General features: G+C 42.4%; 1 protein-coding gene across 1 annotated transcript in view; it reads right to left on the bottom strand.

Annotated features, from left to right (window-relative positions):
- The window catches only part of LOC147125171 (phosphatidylinositol-binding clathrin assembly protein-like), a 140,143-nt gene extending 117,198 nt beyond the window's left edge, over nt 1-22,945 (bottom strand). Inside the window, exon 1 of the mRNA XM_085992702.1 lies at nt 22,296-22,945. Coding sequence (XP_085848828.1) covers nt 22,296-22,425 — 130 coding nt within the window. The 5' untranslated portion in view covers nt 22,426-22,945. The remainder of the gene's footprint in view (nt 1-22,295) is intronic.
- Between the last annotated feature and the right edge of the window lie 2,777 nt (nt 22,946-25,722).

Genomic DNA, 25,722 nt, shown 5'->3' with positions numbered 1-25,722 from the left:
CCATGTAAAAAAACTGTTAACCTCACTAAGAGTGGTCATTAAGATGGGAAGTATGGGAAACAAAATGATTCACTCATGAAGTGCTGACATCAGGAACAAGGCATGCAGTTGCAGCACCGTTAAGGGAATTTTACAACAACCACCAAGTACCAACAATGGGTGTTCACAATGTTTGGAAGAGGGGGTGGTGGAAGTGGATGACACAAAGAATTCGACCCAACACAATCGTCGCTAAGCAAAAGGAAAAATATCTGACATATTGGGCAGAAACAACAAAAACCCAAAGCAAACTCAATTGCTACTTGGCCCTAAACAGACAATACAACATAGCTGATTACCTGACCATGGTAAAGGATAACAAACTGAGAAGAACCTTGACAAGGTACAGACTTAGCGAACATAGCCTAACGATCGAAAAAGGCAGACACAGGCAGACCAGGCTGCCAAGAGAGGACAGGATATGCTCTCACTACAGTCAGGGAGTGGTGGAGACAGAGATGCACTTCCTCACAGCTTGTAGAAAATATCAGGGCATCAGGGAGAATTTCTACCAAAAATTCTCACAAATATGCCCTGATTTCAGAAATCTGAATGACAACCAAAAACTCCCATTCCTACTGGGAGAGGAGAGAAACTGTATAACACTGGCGGCACACTATGTTACAGCTTGCCATGAACAGAGGGACAACCAGTAAACTAAGAAAAGAATATATATAAACAATGCGAATGTATATTTATACACTCAGGGATATACCTGTTTATACACTGTATGAATAGAACTGCGTTTATGTGCTAAACCATAAATGTATTTTGATGCTTTGGCAACATAAGATGTAACTTATCATGCCAATAAAGCGATTTGAATTGTGAATTGTGAATTGGATGAGAATTTCAGCACTGACATGCTTCACCATCACATACACCAATTTTCCTTTCAAGTTTAAATTCTCAGATCAATAGAAGAGCTTTTACTCCTATCTATACAACTACTGAATTTTGATTATAAAAATAAATTCTCCGAGGACATTTACCCACAGAAAGAAATTACTGGGTCGTGGCCATTAACCACTTCCACTATCCAGATTTTATATTGCTCCAATAGGTTTAGGACACCAATAGTCTTGGGACACCACATAAACTTTCAATATGCACAAACTCAATTTTCCAGGAGTGCTCACAGAAAGAACAAACTCCTGAAAATTCAGCACAATAAAAAATAACATTGGTGGAGAATGGGTGCACAGTTCTTTGGAACACCAGTGCACCAGACGTTTTGAAATAAGCCAGTTAAACAAAGCCCGAGGACAAAAGTAGATTAGTGAAAGGTAAATTAAAAATAAATCTAAATCAAGAGGAATAACCTAAAAGTGATGGTTACAATAATGAGCCATGCAGGGCAGTGGTGGTAAAAGCTTTCAGGATACAGTGGATGCCAAGATAGTGTCTCAAGTTCAGCTTTGATGAGCCAAGTAACCCTTTGATGATCCTGTTTGTCTTACAGAGCAATAGAATACGGATCCACAGCCACATAAACTTTCAAGATGCTTAGTTCCGATCTCAATACTGTACCATCACAGAGTGTAATCGCTGACCAGGGGGAAGAGCGATGTCATCACAGGCCACTTGACAGGTGGCTGGCTTCAGAGAAGCACCAGTAGAAGCTTGGGAAATCACCTGTGCACTCAATTAGTTAGGAATTATGTATGACAGGGAGGGAAAGAGGAAGTGGAGATCATAACTATCCAGGCACTTACAAGAACCCCATTCTCAGGAAGCTCGAGGAATAGCACCTCATGTTTCGATTAGGCACTTTTTGCCTTCTGGACTCAACATCGATTTCAACAATTTCAAATCATAACCACTGCTCCCACTTTTTCCAGACAGCAGCTGTTGGTAATGATTCTTCCATTGCCATTTACACCTCCTCTAGTCCCATCTTTTGTTTCTTTGCTTGTCCAATTAGCATCCCCTCTCGCCTTGCACCATCATCGCTTTGTCATAGAAACATAGAAGATAGGAGCAGGAGTAGGCCATTCGGCCCCTCAAGCCTGCTCCACCATTCAATGAGATCATGGCTGATCATCCAAACTTAGTACCCTGTCCCTGCCTTCTCCCCATATCCCTTTAGCCTTAAGAAATATATCTAACTCCTTCTTGAATATATTTAATGAATTGGCCTCAACTGCCTTCTGTGGTAGAGAATTCCACAGGTTCACCACTCTCTGGGTGAAGAAATTCCTCCTCATCAGTCCTAAATGGCTTACCCCTTATCTTTAGACTGTGGCCCCTGGTTCTGGACTCCCCCGCCATCAGGAACATCCTTCCTACATCTAGTCTGTCTAGTCCTGTTAGAATTTTATAAGTTTCAATGAGATCCCCTCTCATTCTTCTAAACTCCAACGAGTATAAGCCCAATCGACCCAATCTCTCCTCGTACGTCATTCCTGCCATCCCAGGCATCAGTCTGGTGAATCTTCGCTGCACTCCCTCCATGGCAAGAACATCCTTTCTCAGATAAGGCGACCAAAACTGCACACAATACTCAAGGCGTGGTCCTGTACTCGAACCCTCTCGCTACAAAGGCCAACTTACCATTTGCCTTCTTAACCGCCTGCTGTACCTGCATGCTTACCTTCAGCGACTGGTGCACAAGGACACTCAGGTCTCGTTGCACTTCCCCTTCTCCCAATCTATTGCCATTCAGATAATAATCTGCCTTCCTGTTTTTGCCACCGAAGTGGATAACCTTGCATTTATCCACATTATACTGCATTTGCCATGCATCTGCCCAATCACCCAACCTGTCCAAATCATACTGGAGTTTCTCGGCATCCTCCTCACATCACACACGCCCACCCAGCTTTGTGTCATCTGCAAACTTGGAGATATTACATCTAGTTCCCTCGTCTAGATCATTAATATATATTGTGAATAGCTGGGGTCCAAGGACCGATCCCTGCGGTACCCCACTAGTCACTGCCTGCCTCTCGGAAAAAGACCCGTTTATTCCAACTCTTTGCTTCCTGTCTGCCAACCAGTTCTCTATCCAAGTCAGTATCTTGCCCCCAATCCCATGTGCTTTAACTTTACACGCTAATCTCTTATGCGGGACCTTATCGAAAGCCTTCTGAAAGTCCAAATACGCCACATCCACTGGTTCTCCCTTATCTATTTTACCAGTTACATCCTCAAAAAATTCCAGTAGATTAGTCAAGCACGATTTACCTTTTGTAAATCCATGTTGACTTTGTCCGATCCGGTCACTGTTTTCCAAGTGCTCTGCTCTATTACATCTTTTATAATGGACTCTAGCATTTTCCCCACTACCGATGTTAGGCTTACCGGACTATAATTCCCCGTTTTCTCTCTACCACCTTTTTTGAACAGTGGGGTAACATTAACTACCCTCCAATCCATGGGAACTGTTCCAGAGTCTATAGAATTTTGGAAGATGACCAGCAATGCATCTATTATCTCTCCTGCCCCCCACCCTATCACAGACCTTCCCTTTCGTTCAATCCTCCCCGTCCCACCTTTCCCTGTCCTTGCTTAAAACCTGTTATATCTCTAACTTTTTCCAGTTCTGATGAAAGATCATCAACCTGAAACGTTAACTATTTCTCTCTCCACAGATGTTGCCTGACCTGCTGAGCATTTCCAGCATTTTGTTTTTATTTCAGATTTCCAGCATCTGCAGTATTTTGCTTTTGACGCAGTTCAGAGCTGCCTAGCAGATCAAGTGAATAAAAATCAGGAATTGCTTCCAATACAAAACCGTTCTCCAAAACCAGCTGTGCCTACGAGTGTACCCATGAGAGGTAAAACATCATCTACAAATCCCTCCATCATCGCTCACCAACCTACCTCCGTTATCACCTCCATCCTTATGTCCCAACCAGAGACCTTCAGTGCCTCCAACTCTCCCGTGCATCCCTCACTTCCACCAAAACTGGTAAACATTTCAGCTGTTTCGGCCCTACTTTCTGGAACTCCCACCCAACACAACAACAACTTGCATTTATATAGCATCTTTAAAGTAGTAAAACGTCCTGTGGTGCTTCAGCAGAGCATAATCAGACAAAAAAATTGACACCAAGCCAAAGGAGGAGATATTACGACTGGTAAACAAAAGCTGGGTCAAAGAGCGTCTTAAGGAGGAGAGCAGTGGAATGGCGGGTTTAGGGAGGGAAATCCAGAGCTTAGGTTCTAGACAGCTGAAGGCATGGCTGCCAATGCTGGGGCAAAGGAAGTCAGGGATGCACGAGAGACCAGAATCGGAGGAACAAAGTTCTCGGAGGGTTGTAGGGCTGGAGAACATGAGAAAAATGGGGAAAGGCCATGGAAGGATTTGATTAGAAGGATGAGAATTTTAAATTTGAGGTGTTGGTGGACCGGAGGCCAATGTACGTCAGTGAGCACAGGGGTGACGGGTGAACAGGGCTTGGTGGAAGTTAGGATACAGGCAGGCAGAATTTTGTATGAGCTCAAGTTTAGAGTGTGGAAGCGGTCAGGAGGGCACTGGAATAGTCACAGCTGGAGGCAACAAAAGCATGGATGAGGGTTTCAGCAGCAGGTGCGCTGAGGCAGGGGCAGAGACATTCGATATTATGGAGGTGAAAGTAGAACCCCCCCTCCCCCAGACGAGCTTCCAACTTCACACCCTTAAATAAATACTTTCTCAACAGCTATTTATTCAATCATGCCTTTGGTTACTTCCAACTCCCCCATTTACACTCAATTTTTACTTTCCTCTTCTGTGAAGCACCTTGGGATGTTTTTATATTACATAATTGCAGGTTAATTGTTGAGTCTGCACAACTCATTTGCAAATGCTTTATTATCACAGGTTTGAGCTGGACATGGAAGTTAGATACTTGAGCACTGAGCTCTCATGTTGCTACAACATGCGATTGTGCAGTTCTAAGCTACATATATAGTTTGAACTTAGCACTGACTAAACCACCAGATACCAGCACACTTAGTAATGTCATCACGTCGATAGGTGCTGGTCCAAAGTTCCTATTACAACATGTGTACATTGTGCTATGCTGTTCAATGCAGCAAGTTTAGTGTACAGGCTTTTCACAATGTAATCTGCTAGATTTGGAACGAAGAAAAGAAACTGCCTACAAGGAGAGGCTTGAAGTTTGCTAGTAAGTTACCCCCCATCCCCACTTTACCAATTTCCTTTCCTTGTTCTCTTCTGATGACACTGACTCCTTGATCGGATACTGTTCCAAGGGCACCAATCTCCTTTCAGCAACTCTCCCCAGTCAGTATTCAGGGCAGGGGGAAAAAAAACAAATCTACTCTTCTCCTGACATTTATATACATACAAAAAAAACCATTTAGGAACAGACATAGGTACAGGAGTAGGCCATTCAGCCCTTCAAACCTGTTCCGCCATTCAATTAGATCATGGCTAATTGTAACTCAACTCCATTTACCTGACTTTGATCCAAACCCTTAACACCCTTACCGAATAAAAATCGATCAATCTCCGTCTAGAATATTTCAACTGACCCAGTATCCAGAGCCTGCTGGGAGAGAGAATTCCAGATTATCCACTACCCGTTGTGCGATAAAGTACTTCCTGATTTCCCCCCCGAATGGCCTAGTTCTAATTTTAAGATTATGCCCCATTGCTCTAGATTTCCCCCACCATAGCACATAGCCTCTCTGTATCTACTCTAATCGAATCATTTTAAACACCTCAATTAGAGCACCCCTCAACTGTCGAAACTCAAAAGAATACATGCCAAGTTTATGTAACCGGTCTTCAACATTTAACCCTTTAAGCTCTGGTATCATTTTTGTGAATCTGCGCTGTACCCCCTCCAAGAGCAGTATATCCTTCCGGAGGTGCAGTGCCAAAAGCTGAATGCAGTGCTCCAGATGAGGTAGGACCAAGGCCCTTGCCCCCCTCTCTCCTCGCAAACTATCGCTCCGTCTCCAACCTCCCTTTCCTCTCCAGAGTCCTAGAATGCGTTGTCACCTCCCAAATCCGGGACCCTTACCCACAATGTAATATTTGAACCTCTCCAATTTGCCACAGCACTGAAATGGCCCTAATCAAAATCACAAATTACATCAGAGTCATCAGGGGCAAGAGAGCTGCTGCACTGTTAGTATTGAAAAACTTAGGAGAAGTGCTCAGCACCACCAAGGATGAAGAAAACAGAAGATCCAACAGGAAGTAGTCATTAGAGAACACAACATTTGGATTTTAAAACCCTGTAGATTGTAGGGGGAAGGGAAGATTAAAGGAAATAAGGAGTGACAATTTTATAGTGGGAATATGTCAAGACAAAACCGATATGGCATTTGATCAGCTATCACTGATTTCCCACATGCTCACACTACTTTCCAGCGTCACTCCTCCCCCTATTTCCTCCACAATGCAACGCCACCCACCCCCCCCCCCCACTGTCAAAAATCCTGGGAGGAATCCCATGGGTACATTAAAGAAAGCATCAAACTGGAAATGATACGACACTGCTAAATGGCAAAAAACGGCTGTACACACTGGACAATTGCATAGTCTTAAAAATTGGATGAAATGATGTTTACAACGCCACAAAACGTACTTAAAGCCTAACACTGAAACACTGAATAATGCTGGGCAGATACAAAACTTCATTATCAGCCTTAAGTAAAGTTGAACAGGTTATACAAGCAGCACAAGAGAGAAGGTGCATTTATTGTAACACTGCAAGGAATTGTTTCGATCAAGATAATATAGACAAACATAAAATATTACCTCTTCTGACATACAGTGGGGCCTTCATAGGCCAACAGACGTAAAAGTTTCCTCTTCAGATACTGTCCCGCTCGCTTACAAAACTGCTAGCAACCCCTCCTCAAAAACCTACCCTCGATTTTTTTGTTCTTGCAAACTACCACCCCATCTCAGCAACATTCTTGAATGTGCTGTCACCTTCCAAATCTGTCAATCTTTCCTGCAACTCCAGGTTACTACTTTTCCAATTAGTTTTCCATCCCTGCCACAATGAAACTCAAAACTGGGCATCCATGAGGCGCTGTGGGCCATCAGCAGCAGCAGAATTGTATTCCACCACAATCTGTTACCTCATGGCCCAGCATATCCCTCACTCTACCATTACCATCAAGCCAGGGGACCAAACCTGGTTCAATAAAGGAGTGTAGAAGAGCATGCCAGGAGCAGCACCAGGCGTACCTAAAAATGAGGTGCCAACCTGGGAAAGCAGCAACACAGAACTACATGCATGCTAAAAAGCAGAAGCAGCATGCTATAGACAGGGCTAAGCGATCCCACAATCAATGGATCAGATCAAAGCTCTGCAGACCTGCCACATCCAGTCATGAATGGCGGTGGACCATTAAACAACTAATGGGAGGAGGAGGCTCCAAGAATATCCCCATCCTCAATGATGGCGGAGCCCAGCACGTGAGTGCAAAAGACAAGGCTAAAGCGTTTGCAACCAACTTCAGCCAGAAGTGCCGAGTGGATGATCCACATCGGCCTACTCCCAAGGTCCCCACCATCACAGAAGCCAGTCTTTAGCCAATTCGATTCACTCGAAACAGCTGAGTACACTGGATACAGCAAAGGCTACGGGCCCTGACAACATCCCGGCTATCGTGCTGAAGACTTGTGCTCCAGAGCCAGCTGCGCCTCTAGCCAAGCTGTTCCAGTACAGCTACAACACTGGCGTCTATCCGACAATGTGGAAAACTGCCCAGGTATGTCCTGTCCACAAAATGCAAGACAAATCCAATCCAGCCAATTACAGCCCCATCAGTCTACTCTCAATCATCAGGAAGGTGTCAGCGACAGTGCTATCAAGCGGCACTTAAATAACCTGCTCACTGATGCCCAGTTTGGGTTCCGCCAAGACCACTCGGCTCCCGACCTCATTACAGCCTTCATCCAAACATGGACAAAGGAGCTGAATTCCAGAGGTGAGGCGAGAGCGACTGCCCTTGACATCAAGCCAGCATTTGACCGAGTCTGGCATCAAGGAGCCCTAGTAAAACTGGTCAATGGGAATCAGGGGGAAAACTCTCCACTGGCTAGAGTCATACCTAGCACAAAGGAAGATGGTTGTGGTGATTGAAGGTCAATCATCACAGCTCCAGGACATCACTGCAGGAGTTCCTCAGGGCAGTGTCCTAGGCCCAACCATCTTCAGCTGCTTCATCAATGACCTTCCCTCCAACATAAGGTCAGAAATGAGGATGTTCGCTGATGATTGCGCAGTGTTCAGCGCCATTTACAACTCCTCAGGTAATGAAGCAGTCCATGCCCGCATGCAACAAGACCGGGACGACATTCAGGCTTGGGCTGATAAGTGGCAGGTAACATTCGCGCCAGAGAAGTGCCAGGCAATGACTATCTCCAACAAGCGAGAGTCTAACCACCTTCAATGGCATTACATTACCATCGCCGAATCCCCCACTATCAACATCCTGGGGGTCACCATTAACCAGAAACTTAAATGGACCAGCCACATAGATACTGTGGCAACAAGAGCAGGTCAGACTGCAGTGGGTGTCCCACCTCCTGACTCCCCAAAGCCTTTCCACCATCTACAAGGCACAAGTAAGAAGTGTGATGGAATACTCTCCACTTGCCTGGATGAGTGTAGCTCCAACAACACTCAAGAAGCTCGACATCATCCAGGACAAAGCAGCCCGCTTGATTGGCACCCCATCCACCACCTTAAACATTCACTCCCTCCACCACCGGCATACCGTGGCTGCAGTGTGTACCACCTACAAGATGTACTGCAGCAACTCGCCAAGGCTTCTTCGGCAGCACTTCCCAAACCCGCAACCTCTTCCACCTAGAAGGACAAGGGCAGCAGGCGCATGGGAACACCACCACCTCCAAGTTCCCCTCCAAGTCACACACCATCCTGACTTTAGAAGTATATCGCCGATCCTTCATCGTCACTGGGTCAAAATCCTGGAATTCTCTCCCTAACAGCACTGTGGGAGTACCATCACCACACAGACTGCAGCGGTTCAAGAAGGCAGCTCACCACCACCTTCTCAAGAGCAACTAGGGATGGGCAATAAATGCTGGCCTTGCCAGCGATGCCAGATCCCATAAACAAATTTTAAAAAAACATCCCTAACCAAAGTTACAAATGACATCCTCTGTGAATGTGACTATGGTGATTATACCTCCTCCTCCTCCTCCTCCAACTTGCTTCAGCCTTTGATACAGGCCATCACTCCTCCAATGTCTTTCCTCCATTGCCCTGTTTCAGCCCATCTGCTGCTGAAGTCCTCATCCATGTCTTTTTCACCTCCAGACTCGACTATTCAAACACTCTCCAGGCTGGCTTCCCATTCCCCACCCTCCGTAAACCAGCTCATCTAAAACTCAGCTACCCAACCTCCCAAATCCTGCTCATCCATCATCCCTGTCCTTGCTGACCTACATTGGCTCCCGGTCCCCTAATGCCTCAAATTTAAAATCCTCATCCTCATGTTTAAATTCCTTCATGGCCTTGCCCCATCCCATCTCTCTAACTTTCACCAGCTCTACAACACCCATTCCGCCCCCAAACTCTCCTTTCCTCCGACTCTCGTTATTTTTGTATTCCGCTCCACTTTACCCTACCATTTGTAGCCGTGCCTTTGGCCATCGAGGCTAATTCCCTCCATAAGCCTCTCTGCGTCTCCAGCTCCCTCTCCTCCTTTAAGTCCCTTCTTATAACTCACCTCTTTGATAAAGCTTTTGGTCACCCCCCCCCCAGTATCTGCAGCTCTGCATCCATTTCTTGCCTGATTACACCTCTGTGAAATGCCTTGGATGTTTTTACGTTAAAAGGTGCTAAATAAGTACAAGTTGTTGTTATAAAATATTGATACAGTTTGATCTCCCTGCCGCCTCCCTTTCTTGTATTTACAGCTCAACTGCAGTTTCCCTAAGCAGACAAAGTTTGTGTCTGTATCCTGTGCCATGTATGAGTTAAGCAGAGTTCAGGTCTAATGATAAATAATTTCATGGAGAATACGTCAGTTGTCTACCACACCCGCCTGTCATCTCAGAAGGTGGACCACTGTATGCAGGCTAAAACCACAATAATTAACCGATAAGTAGAAAGAACAGTATTCGAAACAATATATTAATCAAATGTATATTATGTATACTATATGTTAACTACTTAAAACAGTTAGGTTTTTCAAGGTTCTTTTGACAAGTTCCAAGATTGATATACACAAGTTTTCTTTCCTCAGTTTTCTATTTCCTGCCCTTTACTCCATGTAGATGCTACATAGATAGAAAAGATGAGAAAGAAGTTAGTTCCAGGATAAGAATGTTTGGCCTTTGAAGTTCAAGTACATTCCTTGAAAATGGTATTCCCCATCGGCTTTGATTGCATTAGGCATCAAAACAAGAACGATACCAAATTAAACCACACTTTACAATGGATATTTACTTGGTTAGTAATCATAGAATCTTACAGCACAGAAATATACCACTGAATTCAAATCTGTGCCGGTGTTGCCCTCGGAGCAATTTAGTTTAATTAAGATTAATTAAGAAAGGGAAGATAGATTATGAAAGTAAACTAGCAAAAAACAGATAGCAAGAGTTTCTACAGCTATATAAAAAGAAAAAGGGTGGCTAAAGTGAACATTGGTCCCTTAGAGGATGGGACCGGGAAACTAGTGGTGGGGAACATGGAGATGGCAAAGACGCTGAACAAATATTTTGTATCAGTCTTTACAGTAGAGGACACTAAAAATATCCCAACACTGGACAAACAGGGGGCAATTGGGGGGGGGGAGCTAATCACGATTAAAATCACTAAGGAGATGATACTCGGTAAAATAATGGGACTTAAGGCGGATAAATCCCCCGGACCTGATGGCCTACATCCTAGGGTCTTGAGAGAAGTGGCGGTAGGGATTGTGGATGCATTGGTGATTATTTTCCAAAACTCCCTGGACTCAGGAAAGGTCCCGGCAGATTGGAAAACTGCTAATGTAACACCCTTATTTAAGAAGGGAAGTAGACAAAAAGCTGGAAACTATAGACCAGTTAGCCTAACATCTGTGGTTGGCAAAATGTTGGAGTCCATTATTAAGGAAACAGTAACAGAGCATTTGGATAAACATAATTTAATAGGACAGAGTCAGCATGGTTTTATGAAGGGGAAGTCATGTTTGACAAATTTGCTCAAATTCTTTGAGGACATAACATACAGGGTGGATAAAGGGGAACCAGTGGATGTAGTGTATTTGGACTTCCAAAAGGCATTTGACAAGGTTCCACACAAAAGATTACTGATCAAGATAAAAAATCACAGGATTGGGGGTAATATACTGGCATGGGTGGAAGATTGGCTATCTAACAGAAAACAAAGAGTTGGGATAAATGGTTCATTCTCGGGCTGGCAATCAGTAACTAGTGGTGTTCCGCAGGGGTCAGTGCTGGGACACCAACTCTTTACAATCTATATTAACGATTTGGAGGAAGGGACCGAGTGCAACATATCCAAGTTTCCCGACGATACAAAGATGGGAGGGAAAGCAGTGAGTGAGGAGGACATAAAAAACCTGTAAAAGGACATAGACAGGCTAAGTGAGTGGGCAGATGGAATATAATATTGGAAAGTGTGAGGTTATGCACTTTGGCAGAAAAAAATCAAAGAGCAAGTTATTATCTAAATGGAGAGAAACTGCAAAGTGCTACAGTACAAAGGGATCTGGGGGTCCTGGTGCATGAAACACAGAAGGTTAGTATGCAGGTGCAGCAGGTGATCAGGAAGGCCAATGGAATCTTGGCTTTTATTGCAAGGGGGATGGAGTATAAAAACAGGGAAGTCTTGCTGCAGTTATAAAGGGTATTGGTGAGGCCACACCTGGAATACCGCGTGCAGTTTTAGTTTCCATATTTAAGAAAAGATATACTTGCTCTCGAGGCGGTTCAGAGAAGGTTCACTCGGTTATTCCGGAGATGAGGGGGTTGACGTATGAGGAAAGGTTGAGTAGGTTGGGCCTCTACTCATTGGAATTCAGAAGAATGAGAGGCGATCTTATCGAAACATATAAGATTGTGAGGGGGCTTGATCGGGTGGATGCGGTGAAGATGTTTCCACTGATGGGTGAGACTAGAACTAGGGGGCATAATCTTAGAATAAGGGGCTGCCCTTTCAAAACTGAGATGAGGAGAAACGTCTTCACTCAGAGGGTAGTAAATCTATGGAATTTGCTACCCCAGAGAGCTGTGGAAGCTGCAACATTAAATAAATTTAAAACGGAGATAGACAGTTTCCTAGCAGATAAGGGAATTAGGGGTTACGGGGAGGGCAGGGAAGTGGACGTGAGTCTAGATTTGGATCAGCTATGATCCTATTGAATGGCGGAGCAGGCCCGGGGGTCCGTGTGGCCTGCTCCTGCTTCTTATGTTATGTTCTTACTCCAATCCTAAATTCTTGCCCCCTTACCATCTCACTATTTACCGTACCATAACCCTTCATAAATCTCGAAGACCGCCTGAAACTTCCCAGCTCCAGTGGAAAAAGCCCCTACTTCTCAAGTCTTTCTTCATAATTACAACTCCTCAGCCACACAACATCCTAGTAATCGACAATACACCTTTTCTATTGGTTTTATATCCTTCCTATAATAGGGTGACCCAAAAATATACAATATTGCCAACTGTGGCCCAAGACCATCTACAAATTCAATATTGCCTCCTTGCTTTTGTATTCTGTTCCTCTAGGTGCAATACAATAAAGTTGGCATTTGTCTCTCTTATGGCATTATCTACTTTCATTGCCACCTTTAAAAGACTTGTGCATCTGCATACTAAAAGTCCCTCTGCTCCTCTACTCTATTTAAAAATCTTGCCAGTTAAGGTACATTTTCCTTCCTGTATTCTTACTTCCAAGGTGTATTCCTTTGCACGTCTCTCTATTAAGCTGTACCTGCCACCTATCTGCCCATCCTGCTAGTGTATGTCCTCCTGCAGTCTGTGATCATCCTCATCGCAATTTGCCATATACCTAATATATCACCAAATTTCAATATTGCCTCGCTATTTGCAAATCCAGAGAATTTATGTCTTTAGTATAAGAGCAGCTCCAAGACAAAGCCCTGCAGAACCCCACATCTTTCCAGTCTGAGAAACATTTTTCAAATCATTGTGTTAGCCTTCCAAATATCTCTGTCTGCTTGACCACATTCTCCTTAATTCTATGTACCACCATTTTTGCCACAAGTAACTTACCTGGTACCTTATCAAATGCTTTTAAAAATCTAGATAAACTACTTTCACCGCATTTCCTTTATATATTCTAAGTTCTTCAAAATATTCTATAAAGGTCAGTCAAATATAGCCTGCCTTTTAGAAATCTGCACAGACAGTTTCTCCCAATGTTTACTAATTTCATCCCGTATTATAGAGTCTGCCATCCTACAGTCCTCTGGCACAACTTTTCTTTCCACAGAATTTTGAATATTATAGTCAGTGCCTCTTATTTCTTCCTTCGCTTCCCTCAGGATCTTTGGATGTAAACCTACAGGTCCCAACCATGGACCACAGCACCATCTGCATACTACAGTTAATTCAGTCGCTGGAGGGTGACAGAAACTACATCTCCATCTGTCAAACTGTGTATATTACTTTTAAACCTGCTCCAATCTTCAAAAGTATTAGCATAATTGATTTCTTAACAAAGGTCTTTGCCCTTTTCCCACAGACTGACCCAATAACCACCTTCCATTTTAAAAGTGATGGAAAAAGCTTCTATTTTAACTTTACCTGTTTTAAAAGATCCCTATTTTCATTAATCACACTCATTTCCCTTTACTCCTAAGTAAACAACTATCACTGCCTTGCAACTTCCTTCCTTATAAGCTAGACAGTGTCATTACACTGTGAAGCCCCTAATAAAAAGACACAAACTAAAACAAAAGATATCCAGCTGTATGCTCACTCTGTAATGCAACAGAATTTTAAACCATGTGCAGCCTGAAATGCAGTGATTATTTCTGGTTTTAAAAACTGATGCCATAACACAACCTTAATTCACAAACATCACAACCACATCTACCTTAAAATGTGGTAACAGCAGAATTAGTATTTGTAGATACAGTTCCAGATGAGAAAAGAACTTGCAATGTCAGGAAGCACTTCAGGCTCGTAGTTTATCTCATCCTACCACTTCCAGACAGTAATTTGAGGTGCAACTGAGCCATCAGCTCGGAAGGCAGCAAATTTTAAACAAGGCACCAGGTGCACCACTGAAGTTAGCATAACTCCGCATTCACCACTTTATTCTCCTGAATCATTTTGATGTGCCATACTACTTCAACACAGGTCAGCAAGGCACCAACTTCTGACAAAGGCTTATACTGGAGAGGATTTTTTTCTCCTTTCATCACAGATGCTGCCTGGCCTGCTGAGTGTTTCCAGCATCTTGTGTTTTGGTTTCAGGTTTCCAGCATATGCAGTGGTTTACTTTCCCACAAGACATTAGTTGCCTGGCTACAAGGATTAGGATACAAGGAAGAGCCAACTTCAGAGCAAAGCTCAGACATGCATGGAGAACCTGTAACGATTGTATTGGACTCATAAGAACATAAGAAATAAGAAATCGGAGCAGGAGTAGGCCATTTGGTTCTTTGAGCCTGCTCCGCCATTCAATAAGATCATGGCTGATCTTCTACCTCAACTTCACTTTCCTGCACTATCCCAAAATCGCTTGATTCCCTTAATATCCAAAAATCAATCGATCTCTGTCTTGAATATACTCAACGACTAAACCTCCACAGCCCTCTGGGGGAGAGAATTCCAAAGATTTACCACCCTCCGAGTGAAGAAATTTCTCCACATCGCAGTCCTCAATGGCCGACCCCTTATTCGGAGACTGTGACCCCTGGTGCTAGACTCTCCAGCCAGGGGAAACATCCTCCCTGCATCTACCTTGTCAAGCTCTAAGAATTTTGTATGTTTCAATGAGATCACCTCTCATTCTTCTAAACTCCAGAGAATATAGGCCTAGTCTACTCAATCTCTCCTCTTGGGACAACTCCCCCATCCCAGGAACCAGTCTGGTGAACCCTCGTTGCACTCACTCTATGGCAAGTATATCCTCCTTTAGGTAAGGAGACCAAAACTGTACCCAATACTCCAGGTGTGGTCTCACCAGGGCCCGATATAATTGCAGTAAGAGGTCTTTACTCTTATGTTCTTATTTATTACAAGAGGATTTGAGTATAAGAAATAGGAGCAGGAGGTCATTTGGCCCCTCGAGCCTGCTCCATCATTCAATAAGATCATGGCTGATCGGATCTTGGCCTCAACTCCACTTTCCTGCCCGCTCCCCATAATCCTCGACTCCCTTATAGTTCAAAAATCTGTCTATCTCCGCCTTGAATATATTCAATGACCCAGCCTCCACAGCTCTCTGGGGAAGAGAATTCCAAAGATTCATGACCCAGAGAAGAAATTCTTCCTCATCTCCGTTTTAAATGGATGATCCCTTATTGAAACTATGTCCCCTAGTTCTAGATTCTCCCACGAGGGGAAACATCCTCTCTGCATCTACCCTGTCAAGCCCCCTCAGAATCTTGTATGTTTCAATAAGATCACCTCTCATTCTTCTAAACGCCAATGAGTATAGGCCCAACCTGCTCAACCTTTCCTCATAGACAACCCCGTCATCTCGGGAATCAACCTAGTGAACGTTCTCTGAACTGCCTCCAATGCAAGTATATCCCTCCTGAAATAAGGAGACCAAAACTGTACGTAGTACTCCAGGTGTGGTCTCACCAACGTCCTGTACAGTTGTAGCAAGACTTCCCTACTTTTATACGCCATCCCCCTTGCAATAAAGGCCAACATTACATTTGCCGTTCTAATTGCTTACTGTACCTGCATGTTAACTTTCAGTGATTCATGTACAAGGATACCCAGGTCCCTCTGAACACCAACATTTCCCAATCTCTCACCATTTAAAAAAACTCTGCTTTTCTATTTTACCTACCAAAGTGGATAACTTCATATTGCTCCACATTATATTCCATTTGCCATGTTCTTGCCCACTCACTTAGCATGTCTATATCCCCTTGAAGCCTCTTTGCATCTTACTCACATCTTACACAGCTGGGTGGGAATGTATCAGCAGCAAACTTGGATATATTACATTTGGTCCCCTCATCCAAATCATTGATATACATTGTGAATAGCTGAGACCCAAGCACTGATCCTTGCAGTACCCCACTAGCTACAGCCTGCCAACTTGAATATGACCCGTTTATTCCTACTCTCTGTTTTCTGTCCATTAACCAATCCATGCTAGCATATTACCCCCAATCCCATGAGCCCTAATTTTGTTTAATAACCTCTTGTGTGGCACCTTATCGAATGCCTTCTGAAAATCCAAATACACCACATCCACTGGTTCCCCCTTATCTATTCTGCTAGTTACAACCTCAAAAACTAAGATTCCTCAAACACAATTTCCCTTTCATAAATCCGTGCCGACTCTGCCCAATCCTATTACTATTTTCTAAGTGCCCTGTTACCACGTCCTTAATAATAGATTCTATTATTTTCCCTACTACTGATGTCAGGCTAACTGGTCTGTAATTCCCCGTTTTCTCTCCCTCCTTTCTTAAATAGTGGGGTTACATTTGCTACCTTGCAATCCGCGGGAACCATTCTAGAATCTGTGGAATTTTGGAAAATGACAACCAATGCATCCACTATTTCTATAGCAACCTCTTTCAAAACCCTAGGATGTAGGCCATCAGGTCCAAGGGATTTATCGGCATTCAGTCCCATTAATTTCTCCAGCACTTTTTTTTTTTAAACTGATACTAATTTCTTTCAGTTCCTCATTCTCACTAGACCCTTGGTTTTCTACTATTTCCGGGAAGTTTTTTGCATCTTCTTCCATAAAGACAGACAAAGTATTTGTTTAATTTCTCTGCCATTTCCTTATTCCCCATTATGATTTCTCCTGTCTCAGCCTGTAAGAGACCCACATTTACTTTCGCTAATCTTTTCCTTTTTACATAACTAAGAAGCTTTTACAGTCTGTTTTTATGTCTCTCGCTAGTTTACTCTCATATTGTATTTTCCCTTTCTTTATCAATTTTTTGGTCCTCCTTTGCTGAATTCTAAAATCCTCCCAATCCTCAGGCTTACTCCTCTTTTTGGCAACATTATAAGCCTCTTCCTTTTATCTAATACCATCTTTAACTTCTCGTTAGCCACGGTTGGACCACTTTTCCTGTGGGGTTTTTGCGCCTTAATGTATATTTGTTGTATATTATGTATCAATTCTTTAAATGCTAGCCATTTCTTCTCTACCGTCATGCATTTTAATGTAGTTTCCCAGTCTACCTTAGTCAACTCGTCCCTCATACCTACATAGTTTGCTTTGCTTAGATTTAAGATCCTAGTGTCAGATTTAACTAAAACACTTTCAAACTCAATATAAAATTCTATCATATTATGGTCACTCTTCCCTAAAGGACATGCTTTTTATGATGTTCCCTAGATTGCTTCCTAAAAACGTGCATTTAACCAGCTTCCTCAAATGGCACAGCAACCCTGTTCAACAATGTCGGCACTGGGTGCGAACAGGATCAGGGTTGGATGTGACACCCATTTGCAGTCAAATGCCTGCTGATACTCACCATCAAGGCTAGGGTTGCAAAGGGGTGGAAAGTTTCCGGTAAATTTCTGGAAATTTTCCACGGGAAGTTTAGCTTGGGAATTTTGCCCAAAAAAGCACATGCTAGCATAATATTGTTTTTTTTGTATTTCTGTCTTTTTTTTCCCCCCACAGGTCGTCTCTTAAAATTACTAACAGAGATGGAATCTTAATTATTAAGGAATTTCTTAATCAATATATGTTTATCTTCTTACTTGGCTTGTTTTAATAATTACAAGTTTTGTGTGTGACTGTGAACAAATGTGTCCTGATTGGTTGGATGAGCGATTAGCTCCCTCTATTTGTAATATTTGCATATCGAATTGTGATGGGCCTGCAGGCATCTGTAAGACTGCTATAGTTTTTTTTAAGATCCAGGTTAGGGGTCCTGAGGGAAGTCATTTTGTTTTCTGCTGATGTTGTGATGATGCAGTAAGTAAATCAGACTTTATACCAAATAAACCAGTTACTTGTTGAACTCTGTTGTCCTTCAATTTAAAATATACAAAATAATACACTATTGGTGATGTAGCGTCGTGTGTGTACAGGTCATGCTTCCATCACATGGAGCATCAGCAAAAATGTACTCACCCTGTTGCAATCGTGCTGATCGACCGCAGTTCGACACAGAGATGAATGCCCTTTATTTCTCTGCATAGAATAATGCCACGTTTACCGTCGGATGTGTGGAAGCATTTTACCCCAGGCATTAAAGATGGAAAGACTGTGTACATGTGCAAACACTGTAGAAAGCCATATGTAAAGAATGCCACAAAGATGCAGCACCATTTATCCAACGATCTTGGATCACAAAAGGTCTTTGCAGTAGTTACTGACAATGCTGCGAATATGAAGGCTGCTTGGGCTCAAGTGGAGGAGGCCTACCCTCATATTACGTCTATTGGGTGCGCAGCTCATGGGCTTAACCTGCTCCTCAAGGACATCATGGGTTTGAGAACCATGGAAGCACTGTACAAGAGAGCCAAGCAAGTTGTTAAGTATGTCAGGGGAAAACAGGTAGTTGCAGCAACCTACAACTCCAAGCAAATGACAAAGAACAAGAACACCACACTGAAGCTGCCCAACAACACTAGATGGGGTGGTGTTGTCATAATGTACAACAGCCTTCTGGAGGGTAAGGAGTCGCTGCAAGAAATGGCAATATCCCAGTCTGGGGATATGGAAACCACCATCAAGAAAATACTGCTGGATGATGTGTTTTGGGAGAGAGTGGTTAGCAGCCTTAAACTACTCTCACCAGTAGCATCTGCAATTGCTCAGATTGAAGGAGATGACGCTGTCTTGTCAGATGTTCTCAGGCTTTTTACTGATTTAAAAGAACAAATCAGCATTGCCCTACCCACATCCCTGCTGCTCAAAGCAGAGGAGAAGGCAATTGTTCAATTCATACAGACGCGTCAAGAATTTTGTGTCAAGCCGATTCATGCTGCAGCATACATGCTGGACCCAAAGCATGTTGGGAGACCAATACTTTCTGGAGAACAGATCAACAGCGCTTACAGTGTGATTTCTACCCTCTCACACCATCTCAATCTGGATGTGGGCAAAGTTCTGGGAAGTCTGGCAAAGTTCTCTACCAAGCAAGGTCTTTGGAATGGGGATGGGATATGGGAATCATGCAAGCATATCAGTGCACATACCTGGTGGAAGGGACTTTGTGCATCTGAGGCCCTGTCACCTATTGCATCGGTGATACTCCAAATCCCACCTTCATCAGCGGCCTCTGAACGAAACTGGTCACTTTTTGGGAATACGCATACAAAGGTGCGCAACAGGCTGACTAACAAGAGAGTGGAGAAACTGGTGGCTATCCGGGCGAACCTACAACTTATTGAGCCAGATACAGAAGTGTCCACCACACAGCTGGACACTGACAGAGGAGGAAATGGACACATCAGAGCCAGAGTCAGAGAATCAGGAGGAGCAATGAGGAGAAAAAGACTCAGAAGACTCATGAGTAGAAGACTCAAAGGGACAAAATAAGGACAAATTACAGGCTAAATAAGCTGACGCTCTTTTTATTTTATTTTAGATGGGTCTTTTTTGTGGGGGTTCAATAAAGTTCAAAATTATAACCTAAATAAAGTTTTGAAAGCCTGTTTTTATTTGTATGGAACAGTATGTCTATTTTGACGACAAAGATAATATAAGGGTCAGAGACAAAAACCATCAGTGCGCAAAAAAACTCTAAATTCCCATAAATTCCCAAAAATTCCCATGGAAAGTTTCCTCTTTTAAAAATTCCCAGAATTTTGCAACCCTAGTCAAGGCTCATACAAGACAAACAGCACCCTTGGTAACTTATCACAGGGCAACCAGCACCCATTAATTTATAAACCAGTGAGCAATGTCTTCAGGAGAGAAGACAATACATTTGGTGAACAAAAATCAAAATACTGCAGATGCTGGAAATATGAAATAGAAACAGAAAATGCTGGAACACTCAGCAGGTCAAGCAGACTCTGTGGAGACAGGAAGGTAGGGTTAACGTTTCAGGTCAATGACTTTGCACTATGCCAGTGAAATTCTATTTTTGTTTATGCCCAGGGGAAGGGGAAGGGAAAGACAAAATAATAATTGAGAAATTGAGGAATTAAATTTTGCAGTGTGAAGTAGATATCAGACACCATAGTTACTCTTTTTTTTTAAATTGTGGTCAAGAAATCTTTACAGCATTATTAAACTGAAGCTCTGGCAGATATCTTATTCAAAAAACCACTGCACCACAATCTGACAACTTTTGGAATAAATATCACGCATCACTTTCTAGGTGCCCTGTATCATCATGCTGCATATATATCCATCTACACATTATTAAAATGGTGTCAGGCACACACTTCCTGTCCAAAAACTTTACTTCCTTTTCTGTGAACATTCCTATATCAACATTTCCCATTCAATTTTGCTAGGTTAGCTGTCACAATGTAGTTGCAGTCTTTGACAACTAGGTAGCTCTGTGAAATGAGTGTCTGAAGTCTCTCTCCCAACTCCATTGTCATCTTGTACAGATAAAAACACACCCATGAACTGACTGTGGGCAACACCACAGCCAATTTACACTAGTTAAAACAAAAATTTACTTAGTTAAGCCATCAGGAGACTAATGCTTAAAAGGAGTCATGTGGCAATTTATTTCCTTGTAATCCACCCCACATCCAAAAAGATTGCACATAGTGGGGCAACAATTGCTTCTCAGGATAACTACCATTTTTTAAATTGCAGTACACTTTCACAAATGGAAAGAGCAGACAAAAATATATTACGATACGTTACTCTGAATCTCTTTCACTTCCATTAATTGCAATTATTTTGAAACAGATATGCTGTACAAACTTGTGAAATGGACTGAATACAGAATACATCCCATCAGTTTCACACTGTAGAAAAGCATATTGGTCCTTAAATGTTGATAACGTGAACCCCCTCCTCCCCATAATCCAATACCAGTCACTTATTTGTGATGGCTCACTTTGTTGAAATCAAATACAGCTCATTTGTGCACCATTTTATCAAAACATTCTTACTTTCTTTAACTTTTCGTGATTTAACGTGCAATTCAAATCCACCCTGATGTACCCATTTTTTAGTTTCCCTAAATGTTCTCTCTTTTTAAAATCGGATAATAGCTCAGGCAACTGCCTATATTTTATTTTAGTCTCTTACTTAGCAAGGGTACTACCCAAGCTCTAATTTATTCTCTTCTTAAGCAAGTTAATAAAGGAGACACCGAAGAGCTGCATGTTACTCTTCATTCACCTAGACATAAACCCTAAGGGAGGACAGTGTCCTGTTTTAATTTTAACTCAGTCGCTCATTGAAACCATGATAATATCAAGACTTCTGCTAAAGTTTAGCTCCTATTCTCTGGGAAAGGTCACGTCATAACCCTGGTTTGGTTTTACCCTCTGTTCTCATCGATTCCAGGGGTCGTATCAAAATCTCAGTGCATAGCAGTACAAGAGCCCTACTTTAGTTTTACATTCATTCCACAGCTGGCACTGTGTCAAAGCTACTGTTAAATGGTCCCCTACTGTCTCAATTTCACCTGGGCTGCATCACTCTCTGTTGCATAGTGTAAGGTCTCGGTTCTGTTTTACACAGAACTGTCAGGCAAACATTAGAAGCAAAACTCATATGGAATCAAAAGAAAAAAATAAGAGTCAGATACATTAAAAAGGTTCAACTTTTGAAAGAAGAGATTTCGACATCAAAGTAGGGAGAGTTGATAGGTCTAGTTTTAGTCCCACTCCATGGGACACAGCCCAAGTTCAGGTTTACCCCCAGTTCTCACTCTGAGCAGGACCGTCATTATCTGTGAGACTTGTTCCTCCTCCCCCTCAGATCTTGCAATCGAAGAAAATTTGAGGATGAAGACTCAGCCAAATACTAGTGAAACTAAATTTACTATGCACTTGGGGCGGTTTGTCCTTTCACAAACTCTTCGTTTAATCAGTTTGATTTTTAAAAAGAGCTAGTAGACGAGCAAGTGCATGGGCATTGATAATTAGGCAGGGGGTCACTGGGAAACTGGAAGGCCTGTCTTCTACCCCGTCTCTCTCTCTCTCTCTCTCTCTCTCTCTCCCCTTGCCTTCGAGTACTCACAGTCAAGGTGCTTCTTCTTGGGGCCCATCACCTCGTGTGTGGTGGCTTTACACGCCGCCTTGGTAACAGCCGAGCCGGTGACGCTGTGCTGGGCCGCGGTGATCCGGTCCGTGATCGACTGACCCGACATGATCCGATCCGATCCGATACTTCCTCAGGTAATGCACGATAGTCCGGGCAAACACGGCGACAAAATACACCGGGGGAGGAAAAAAAATCTTCACAACCCCCCCTTCCCCCCTAAAAAAAAACGGACAAGAAACGTGAATTAAACAATTTAGGGGGGGGGAAGCGAAAAAACTTAATTGGGTTTAACAAAATTAGATGTCCTCTTTCAAAAAAAAAACCCGTGCGCGAAACCGAGTGCCCCAAAATAAACGCGTCAGGCAAAAAAAAAAATGTTACTCGAAATCGCGCGACTAACCAACAGAACAGGTGCGATTTTCACACATATCTGATTTCAGAGGAGTATTTTACGGGACGCCCGGTGATATTTTTCGAGGGTTTTGGATTCCTCCCCCCGCCGGCCGGGCTTCTTCCGGTTTCTCAGGGACTGGGCGCCAAAATGGCGGCGCTGCTTTGTCAGGTGATTAAAGCACAATCAGGGGATTAAGGTGGAACTGCAGAAGGCACTCCGTGGTCAGGTTTTGGTACCTGCATTATATTTTGGACTTGAGAACAATTACGTTTTAAAGCTTTCGACTAAGTTATTGGGTCGTTTATTTTAATGTTTTTTTAAAATGGTGAGGATAAGACTAAGTTGCAAATTGGATATTGTCCAGTACGTTAAAGGGACACTGGCTTTGTTGAAAACTGTTCGGCAAACGTGTCTAGCCGCATAACAAGACGACGATGATGGACGATCATTGCCTCACCCAGTTGATGCTTTCGAGTCACAGTGATGGGTTTTGACTTGAATGGGGGTCACTGGATTGCGGAAACGTCACAGAGACAGAAATGACAGGTGGCCGCTCTGGTTTTTCTCCCTTTCTAGTGATCAAGACACTGCTTGTCAGTGTTCTTTCTGCTCCTCTGATGGCTCAGTGTCACTTAGTGTGGTGCTGAGCCATACATAAGAGCAATAACACAGTCCAGAGTGAGAAAAGGCCACTCGGCCCATTAAACTTGCTCCAGCCAGAATCCATGCATTTACTTTTCTTATTTCCCCTGAAAAGAAAAATCAAACTGTTTGTTAAGTATCTTTTTGGCCCTCAATACCACTTCTCAAAAGAAATCTATGCAACTTCTTTTTAAATTGACACTTAAATCAACCACTTTTTGGGGGGAGTTTATTCCACTTATCCACTACCATATGGGGGGAAATGTTCCCTATTCTCGAACCTTGCTCAAGGCTTGTGAATTGTATACGTGTGTTCTCTATTCCTATGCTTGTTGTCCAAGATAAATATATATATACATCAAAATGTACACTCTCGGGAGCCGCAAGCCTACATTTCGTTGTACTGCACTTGTGCACTAACAATGACAATAAAGTTGATGATTATTATTTTTTTTTTATTTCCACCTCCCCTATATATCTTTCTTTAATTTGAATACACGTATCATGTCTCCCCTCAGTCTTACTTTCTCCAGTGAAAATAAGTTTAGTTGCTTGAGCCTGACTTCATAACTTAGTCTCTTAGGGTCTGAAATCATCCTGGTCACCTTTCATTGAATCCTTTTAAAAATGTACCTATATCCTTTTTGTGGTAGCTGACTAAATCCAAATGGCATACTCCATAATTGGCCTCACCATTCAGGTACAATGTACAATAACTTCTGACTTGGAATCCATTGCACTACTGATGCATTAAAGTACCCAGTATGCCTTATTAATGACTATCTGACACTGACTATGATTAATGATCACTTTGAAATTATTTTCTTTTTTGCCACAAAATAAGACACTTCCATGTTCTACATATGTGTACTGTTGCCGGTTGGTATGTACATTACGCTACATTTATCCACTTTAAATCTGTACGCCATATCTCACTCCATCTACACAATCGATCCAAGTCTCTAAATGTAGGCAATCTCCTTCCTACTCATTATCTATCGAAAGAGCTTAGTGTTAACAACAGATTTAAAAATATTACTATGGACACCCAGTGAATGATTGGGGTTCCAACACAATTCCTAACTGGTTACTTTATCCTAGACAGGCTTTTTTCTGTTTATCACCATCCTGTGTCTTCTGTTCCCGGTTCATGTAGACAATTTGTCAATTATTCTATGACATGAATCCTTCCTTACTAACCTCAGATAAGCAATTTTATGAAAACATTTTTGAAAATTTAGGTAAACTACATCTACTGGATTACTCTAGTTCTAATTTACTCTATTCAGAATTTCTTGGCAAACGAAGCAGACATTGAAACTTACAAAGTTTGATTTTTAAAAATGCACAGAGTACCGATCAGCACCCTTGAAGAATTAATGCTATTCATCATTATCATTTCTATGACTATGGGGCAATTTCTTGGGTACATTTCCGCACTCTTTAAATGATAGCAACAACAGATTTTACATCATATATGGTCAAGAATAGTAAGTGACAATGTTTAGGCAGGACAGTAATATCAGCAACCAAGTGACTATGTCACCTTGTAACATGCATAGGTATTAAGGACGTGTGATGCCTGAGGAGAATATAGGCCTGTTCCACCTTAATAAAAGTGGGTGTCTCTTGAATTTTCAGGCCTCACATTCCTGAGAAAAGTTTCATAATCACATACAAACCAGGACATGCTGTTTTACCACATACAGGGTGGTGATACAGTTATTATCTGGTATAACACACAGTGTTCTCACCCATCATACTCTATGATTAACACTGTATTAGACTGCCATGTAGCAGTGAAGTTGCACTCAGAAATTATAGTCTATCCTGAATAATAAACCATGACAAACTGTTTTTAGTTTGCCTTTTAAAGTTACCCTTCCGATTAATTTGTCTCAAGAAGAATCTGTAGTGACATCATAAACAAATGTGGGAAGATTTGCTTTTATATTTCTAGCAAAATCATAAAAATGTTCAAAAGGAAGTCTTGATCAGAGCAAATTGTCCCACATGCATTTATGATGTCACTACACATAGCAACTAGCAGAAATCATCTCCATAGATTTTAAACAAAAGCACAATTTTTATATCCTTGTTTACTGCCTTCATGTTTCCCACTTCCTCAGCTGAATTGAATGTGTCACCAGTTCCTAGCGCTCTCCCAATGCTGTTGTGAAACTGATGCCAGGAAATGTCTCAGAATGGCATAGTAGAACTGTTCATCAGATTTTCCTGTGATCTCTGCTCAGAACCTTCCTAAAACTGGTGGAACTCTTTTATAATAAAAACAGAAAATGCTGGAAATACTCAGCAGGTCATGCAGCATCTGTGGAGAGAGAAACAGAGTTAACGTTTCATGTCGAT

This window comes from Somniosus microcephalus, chromosome 1 (assembly GCF_052327205.1).
Source record: "Somniosus microcephalus isolate GS21.2 chromosome 1, FLI_Smic_1.0, whole genome shotgun sequence".
Lineage (NCBI taxonomy): Eukaryota > Metazoa > Chordata > Chondrichthyes > Squaliformes > Somniosidae > Somniosus > Somniosus microcephalus.
The sequence above is the reverse complement of the archived record's forward strand: the minus strand, read 5'-3'. Positions and strand labels throughout refer to the sequence as shown.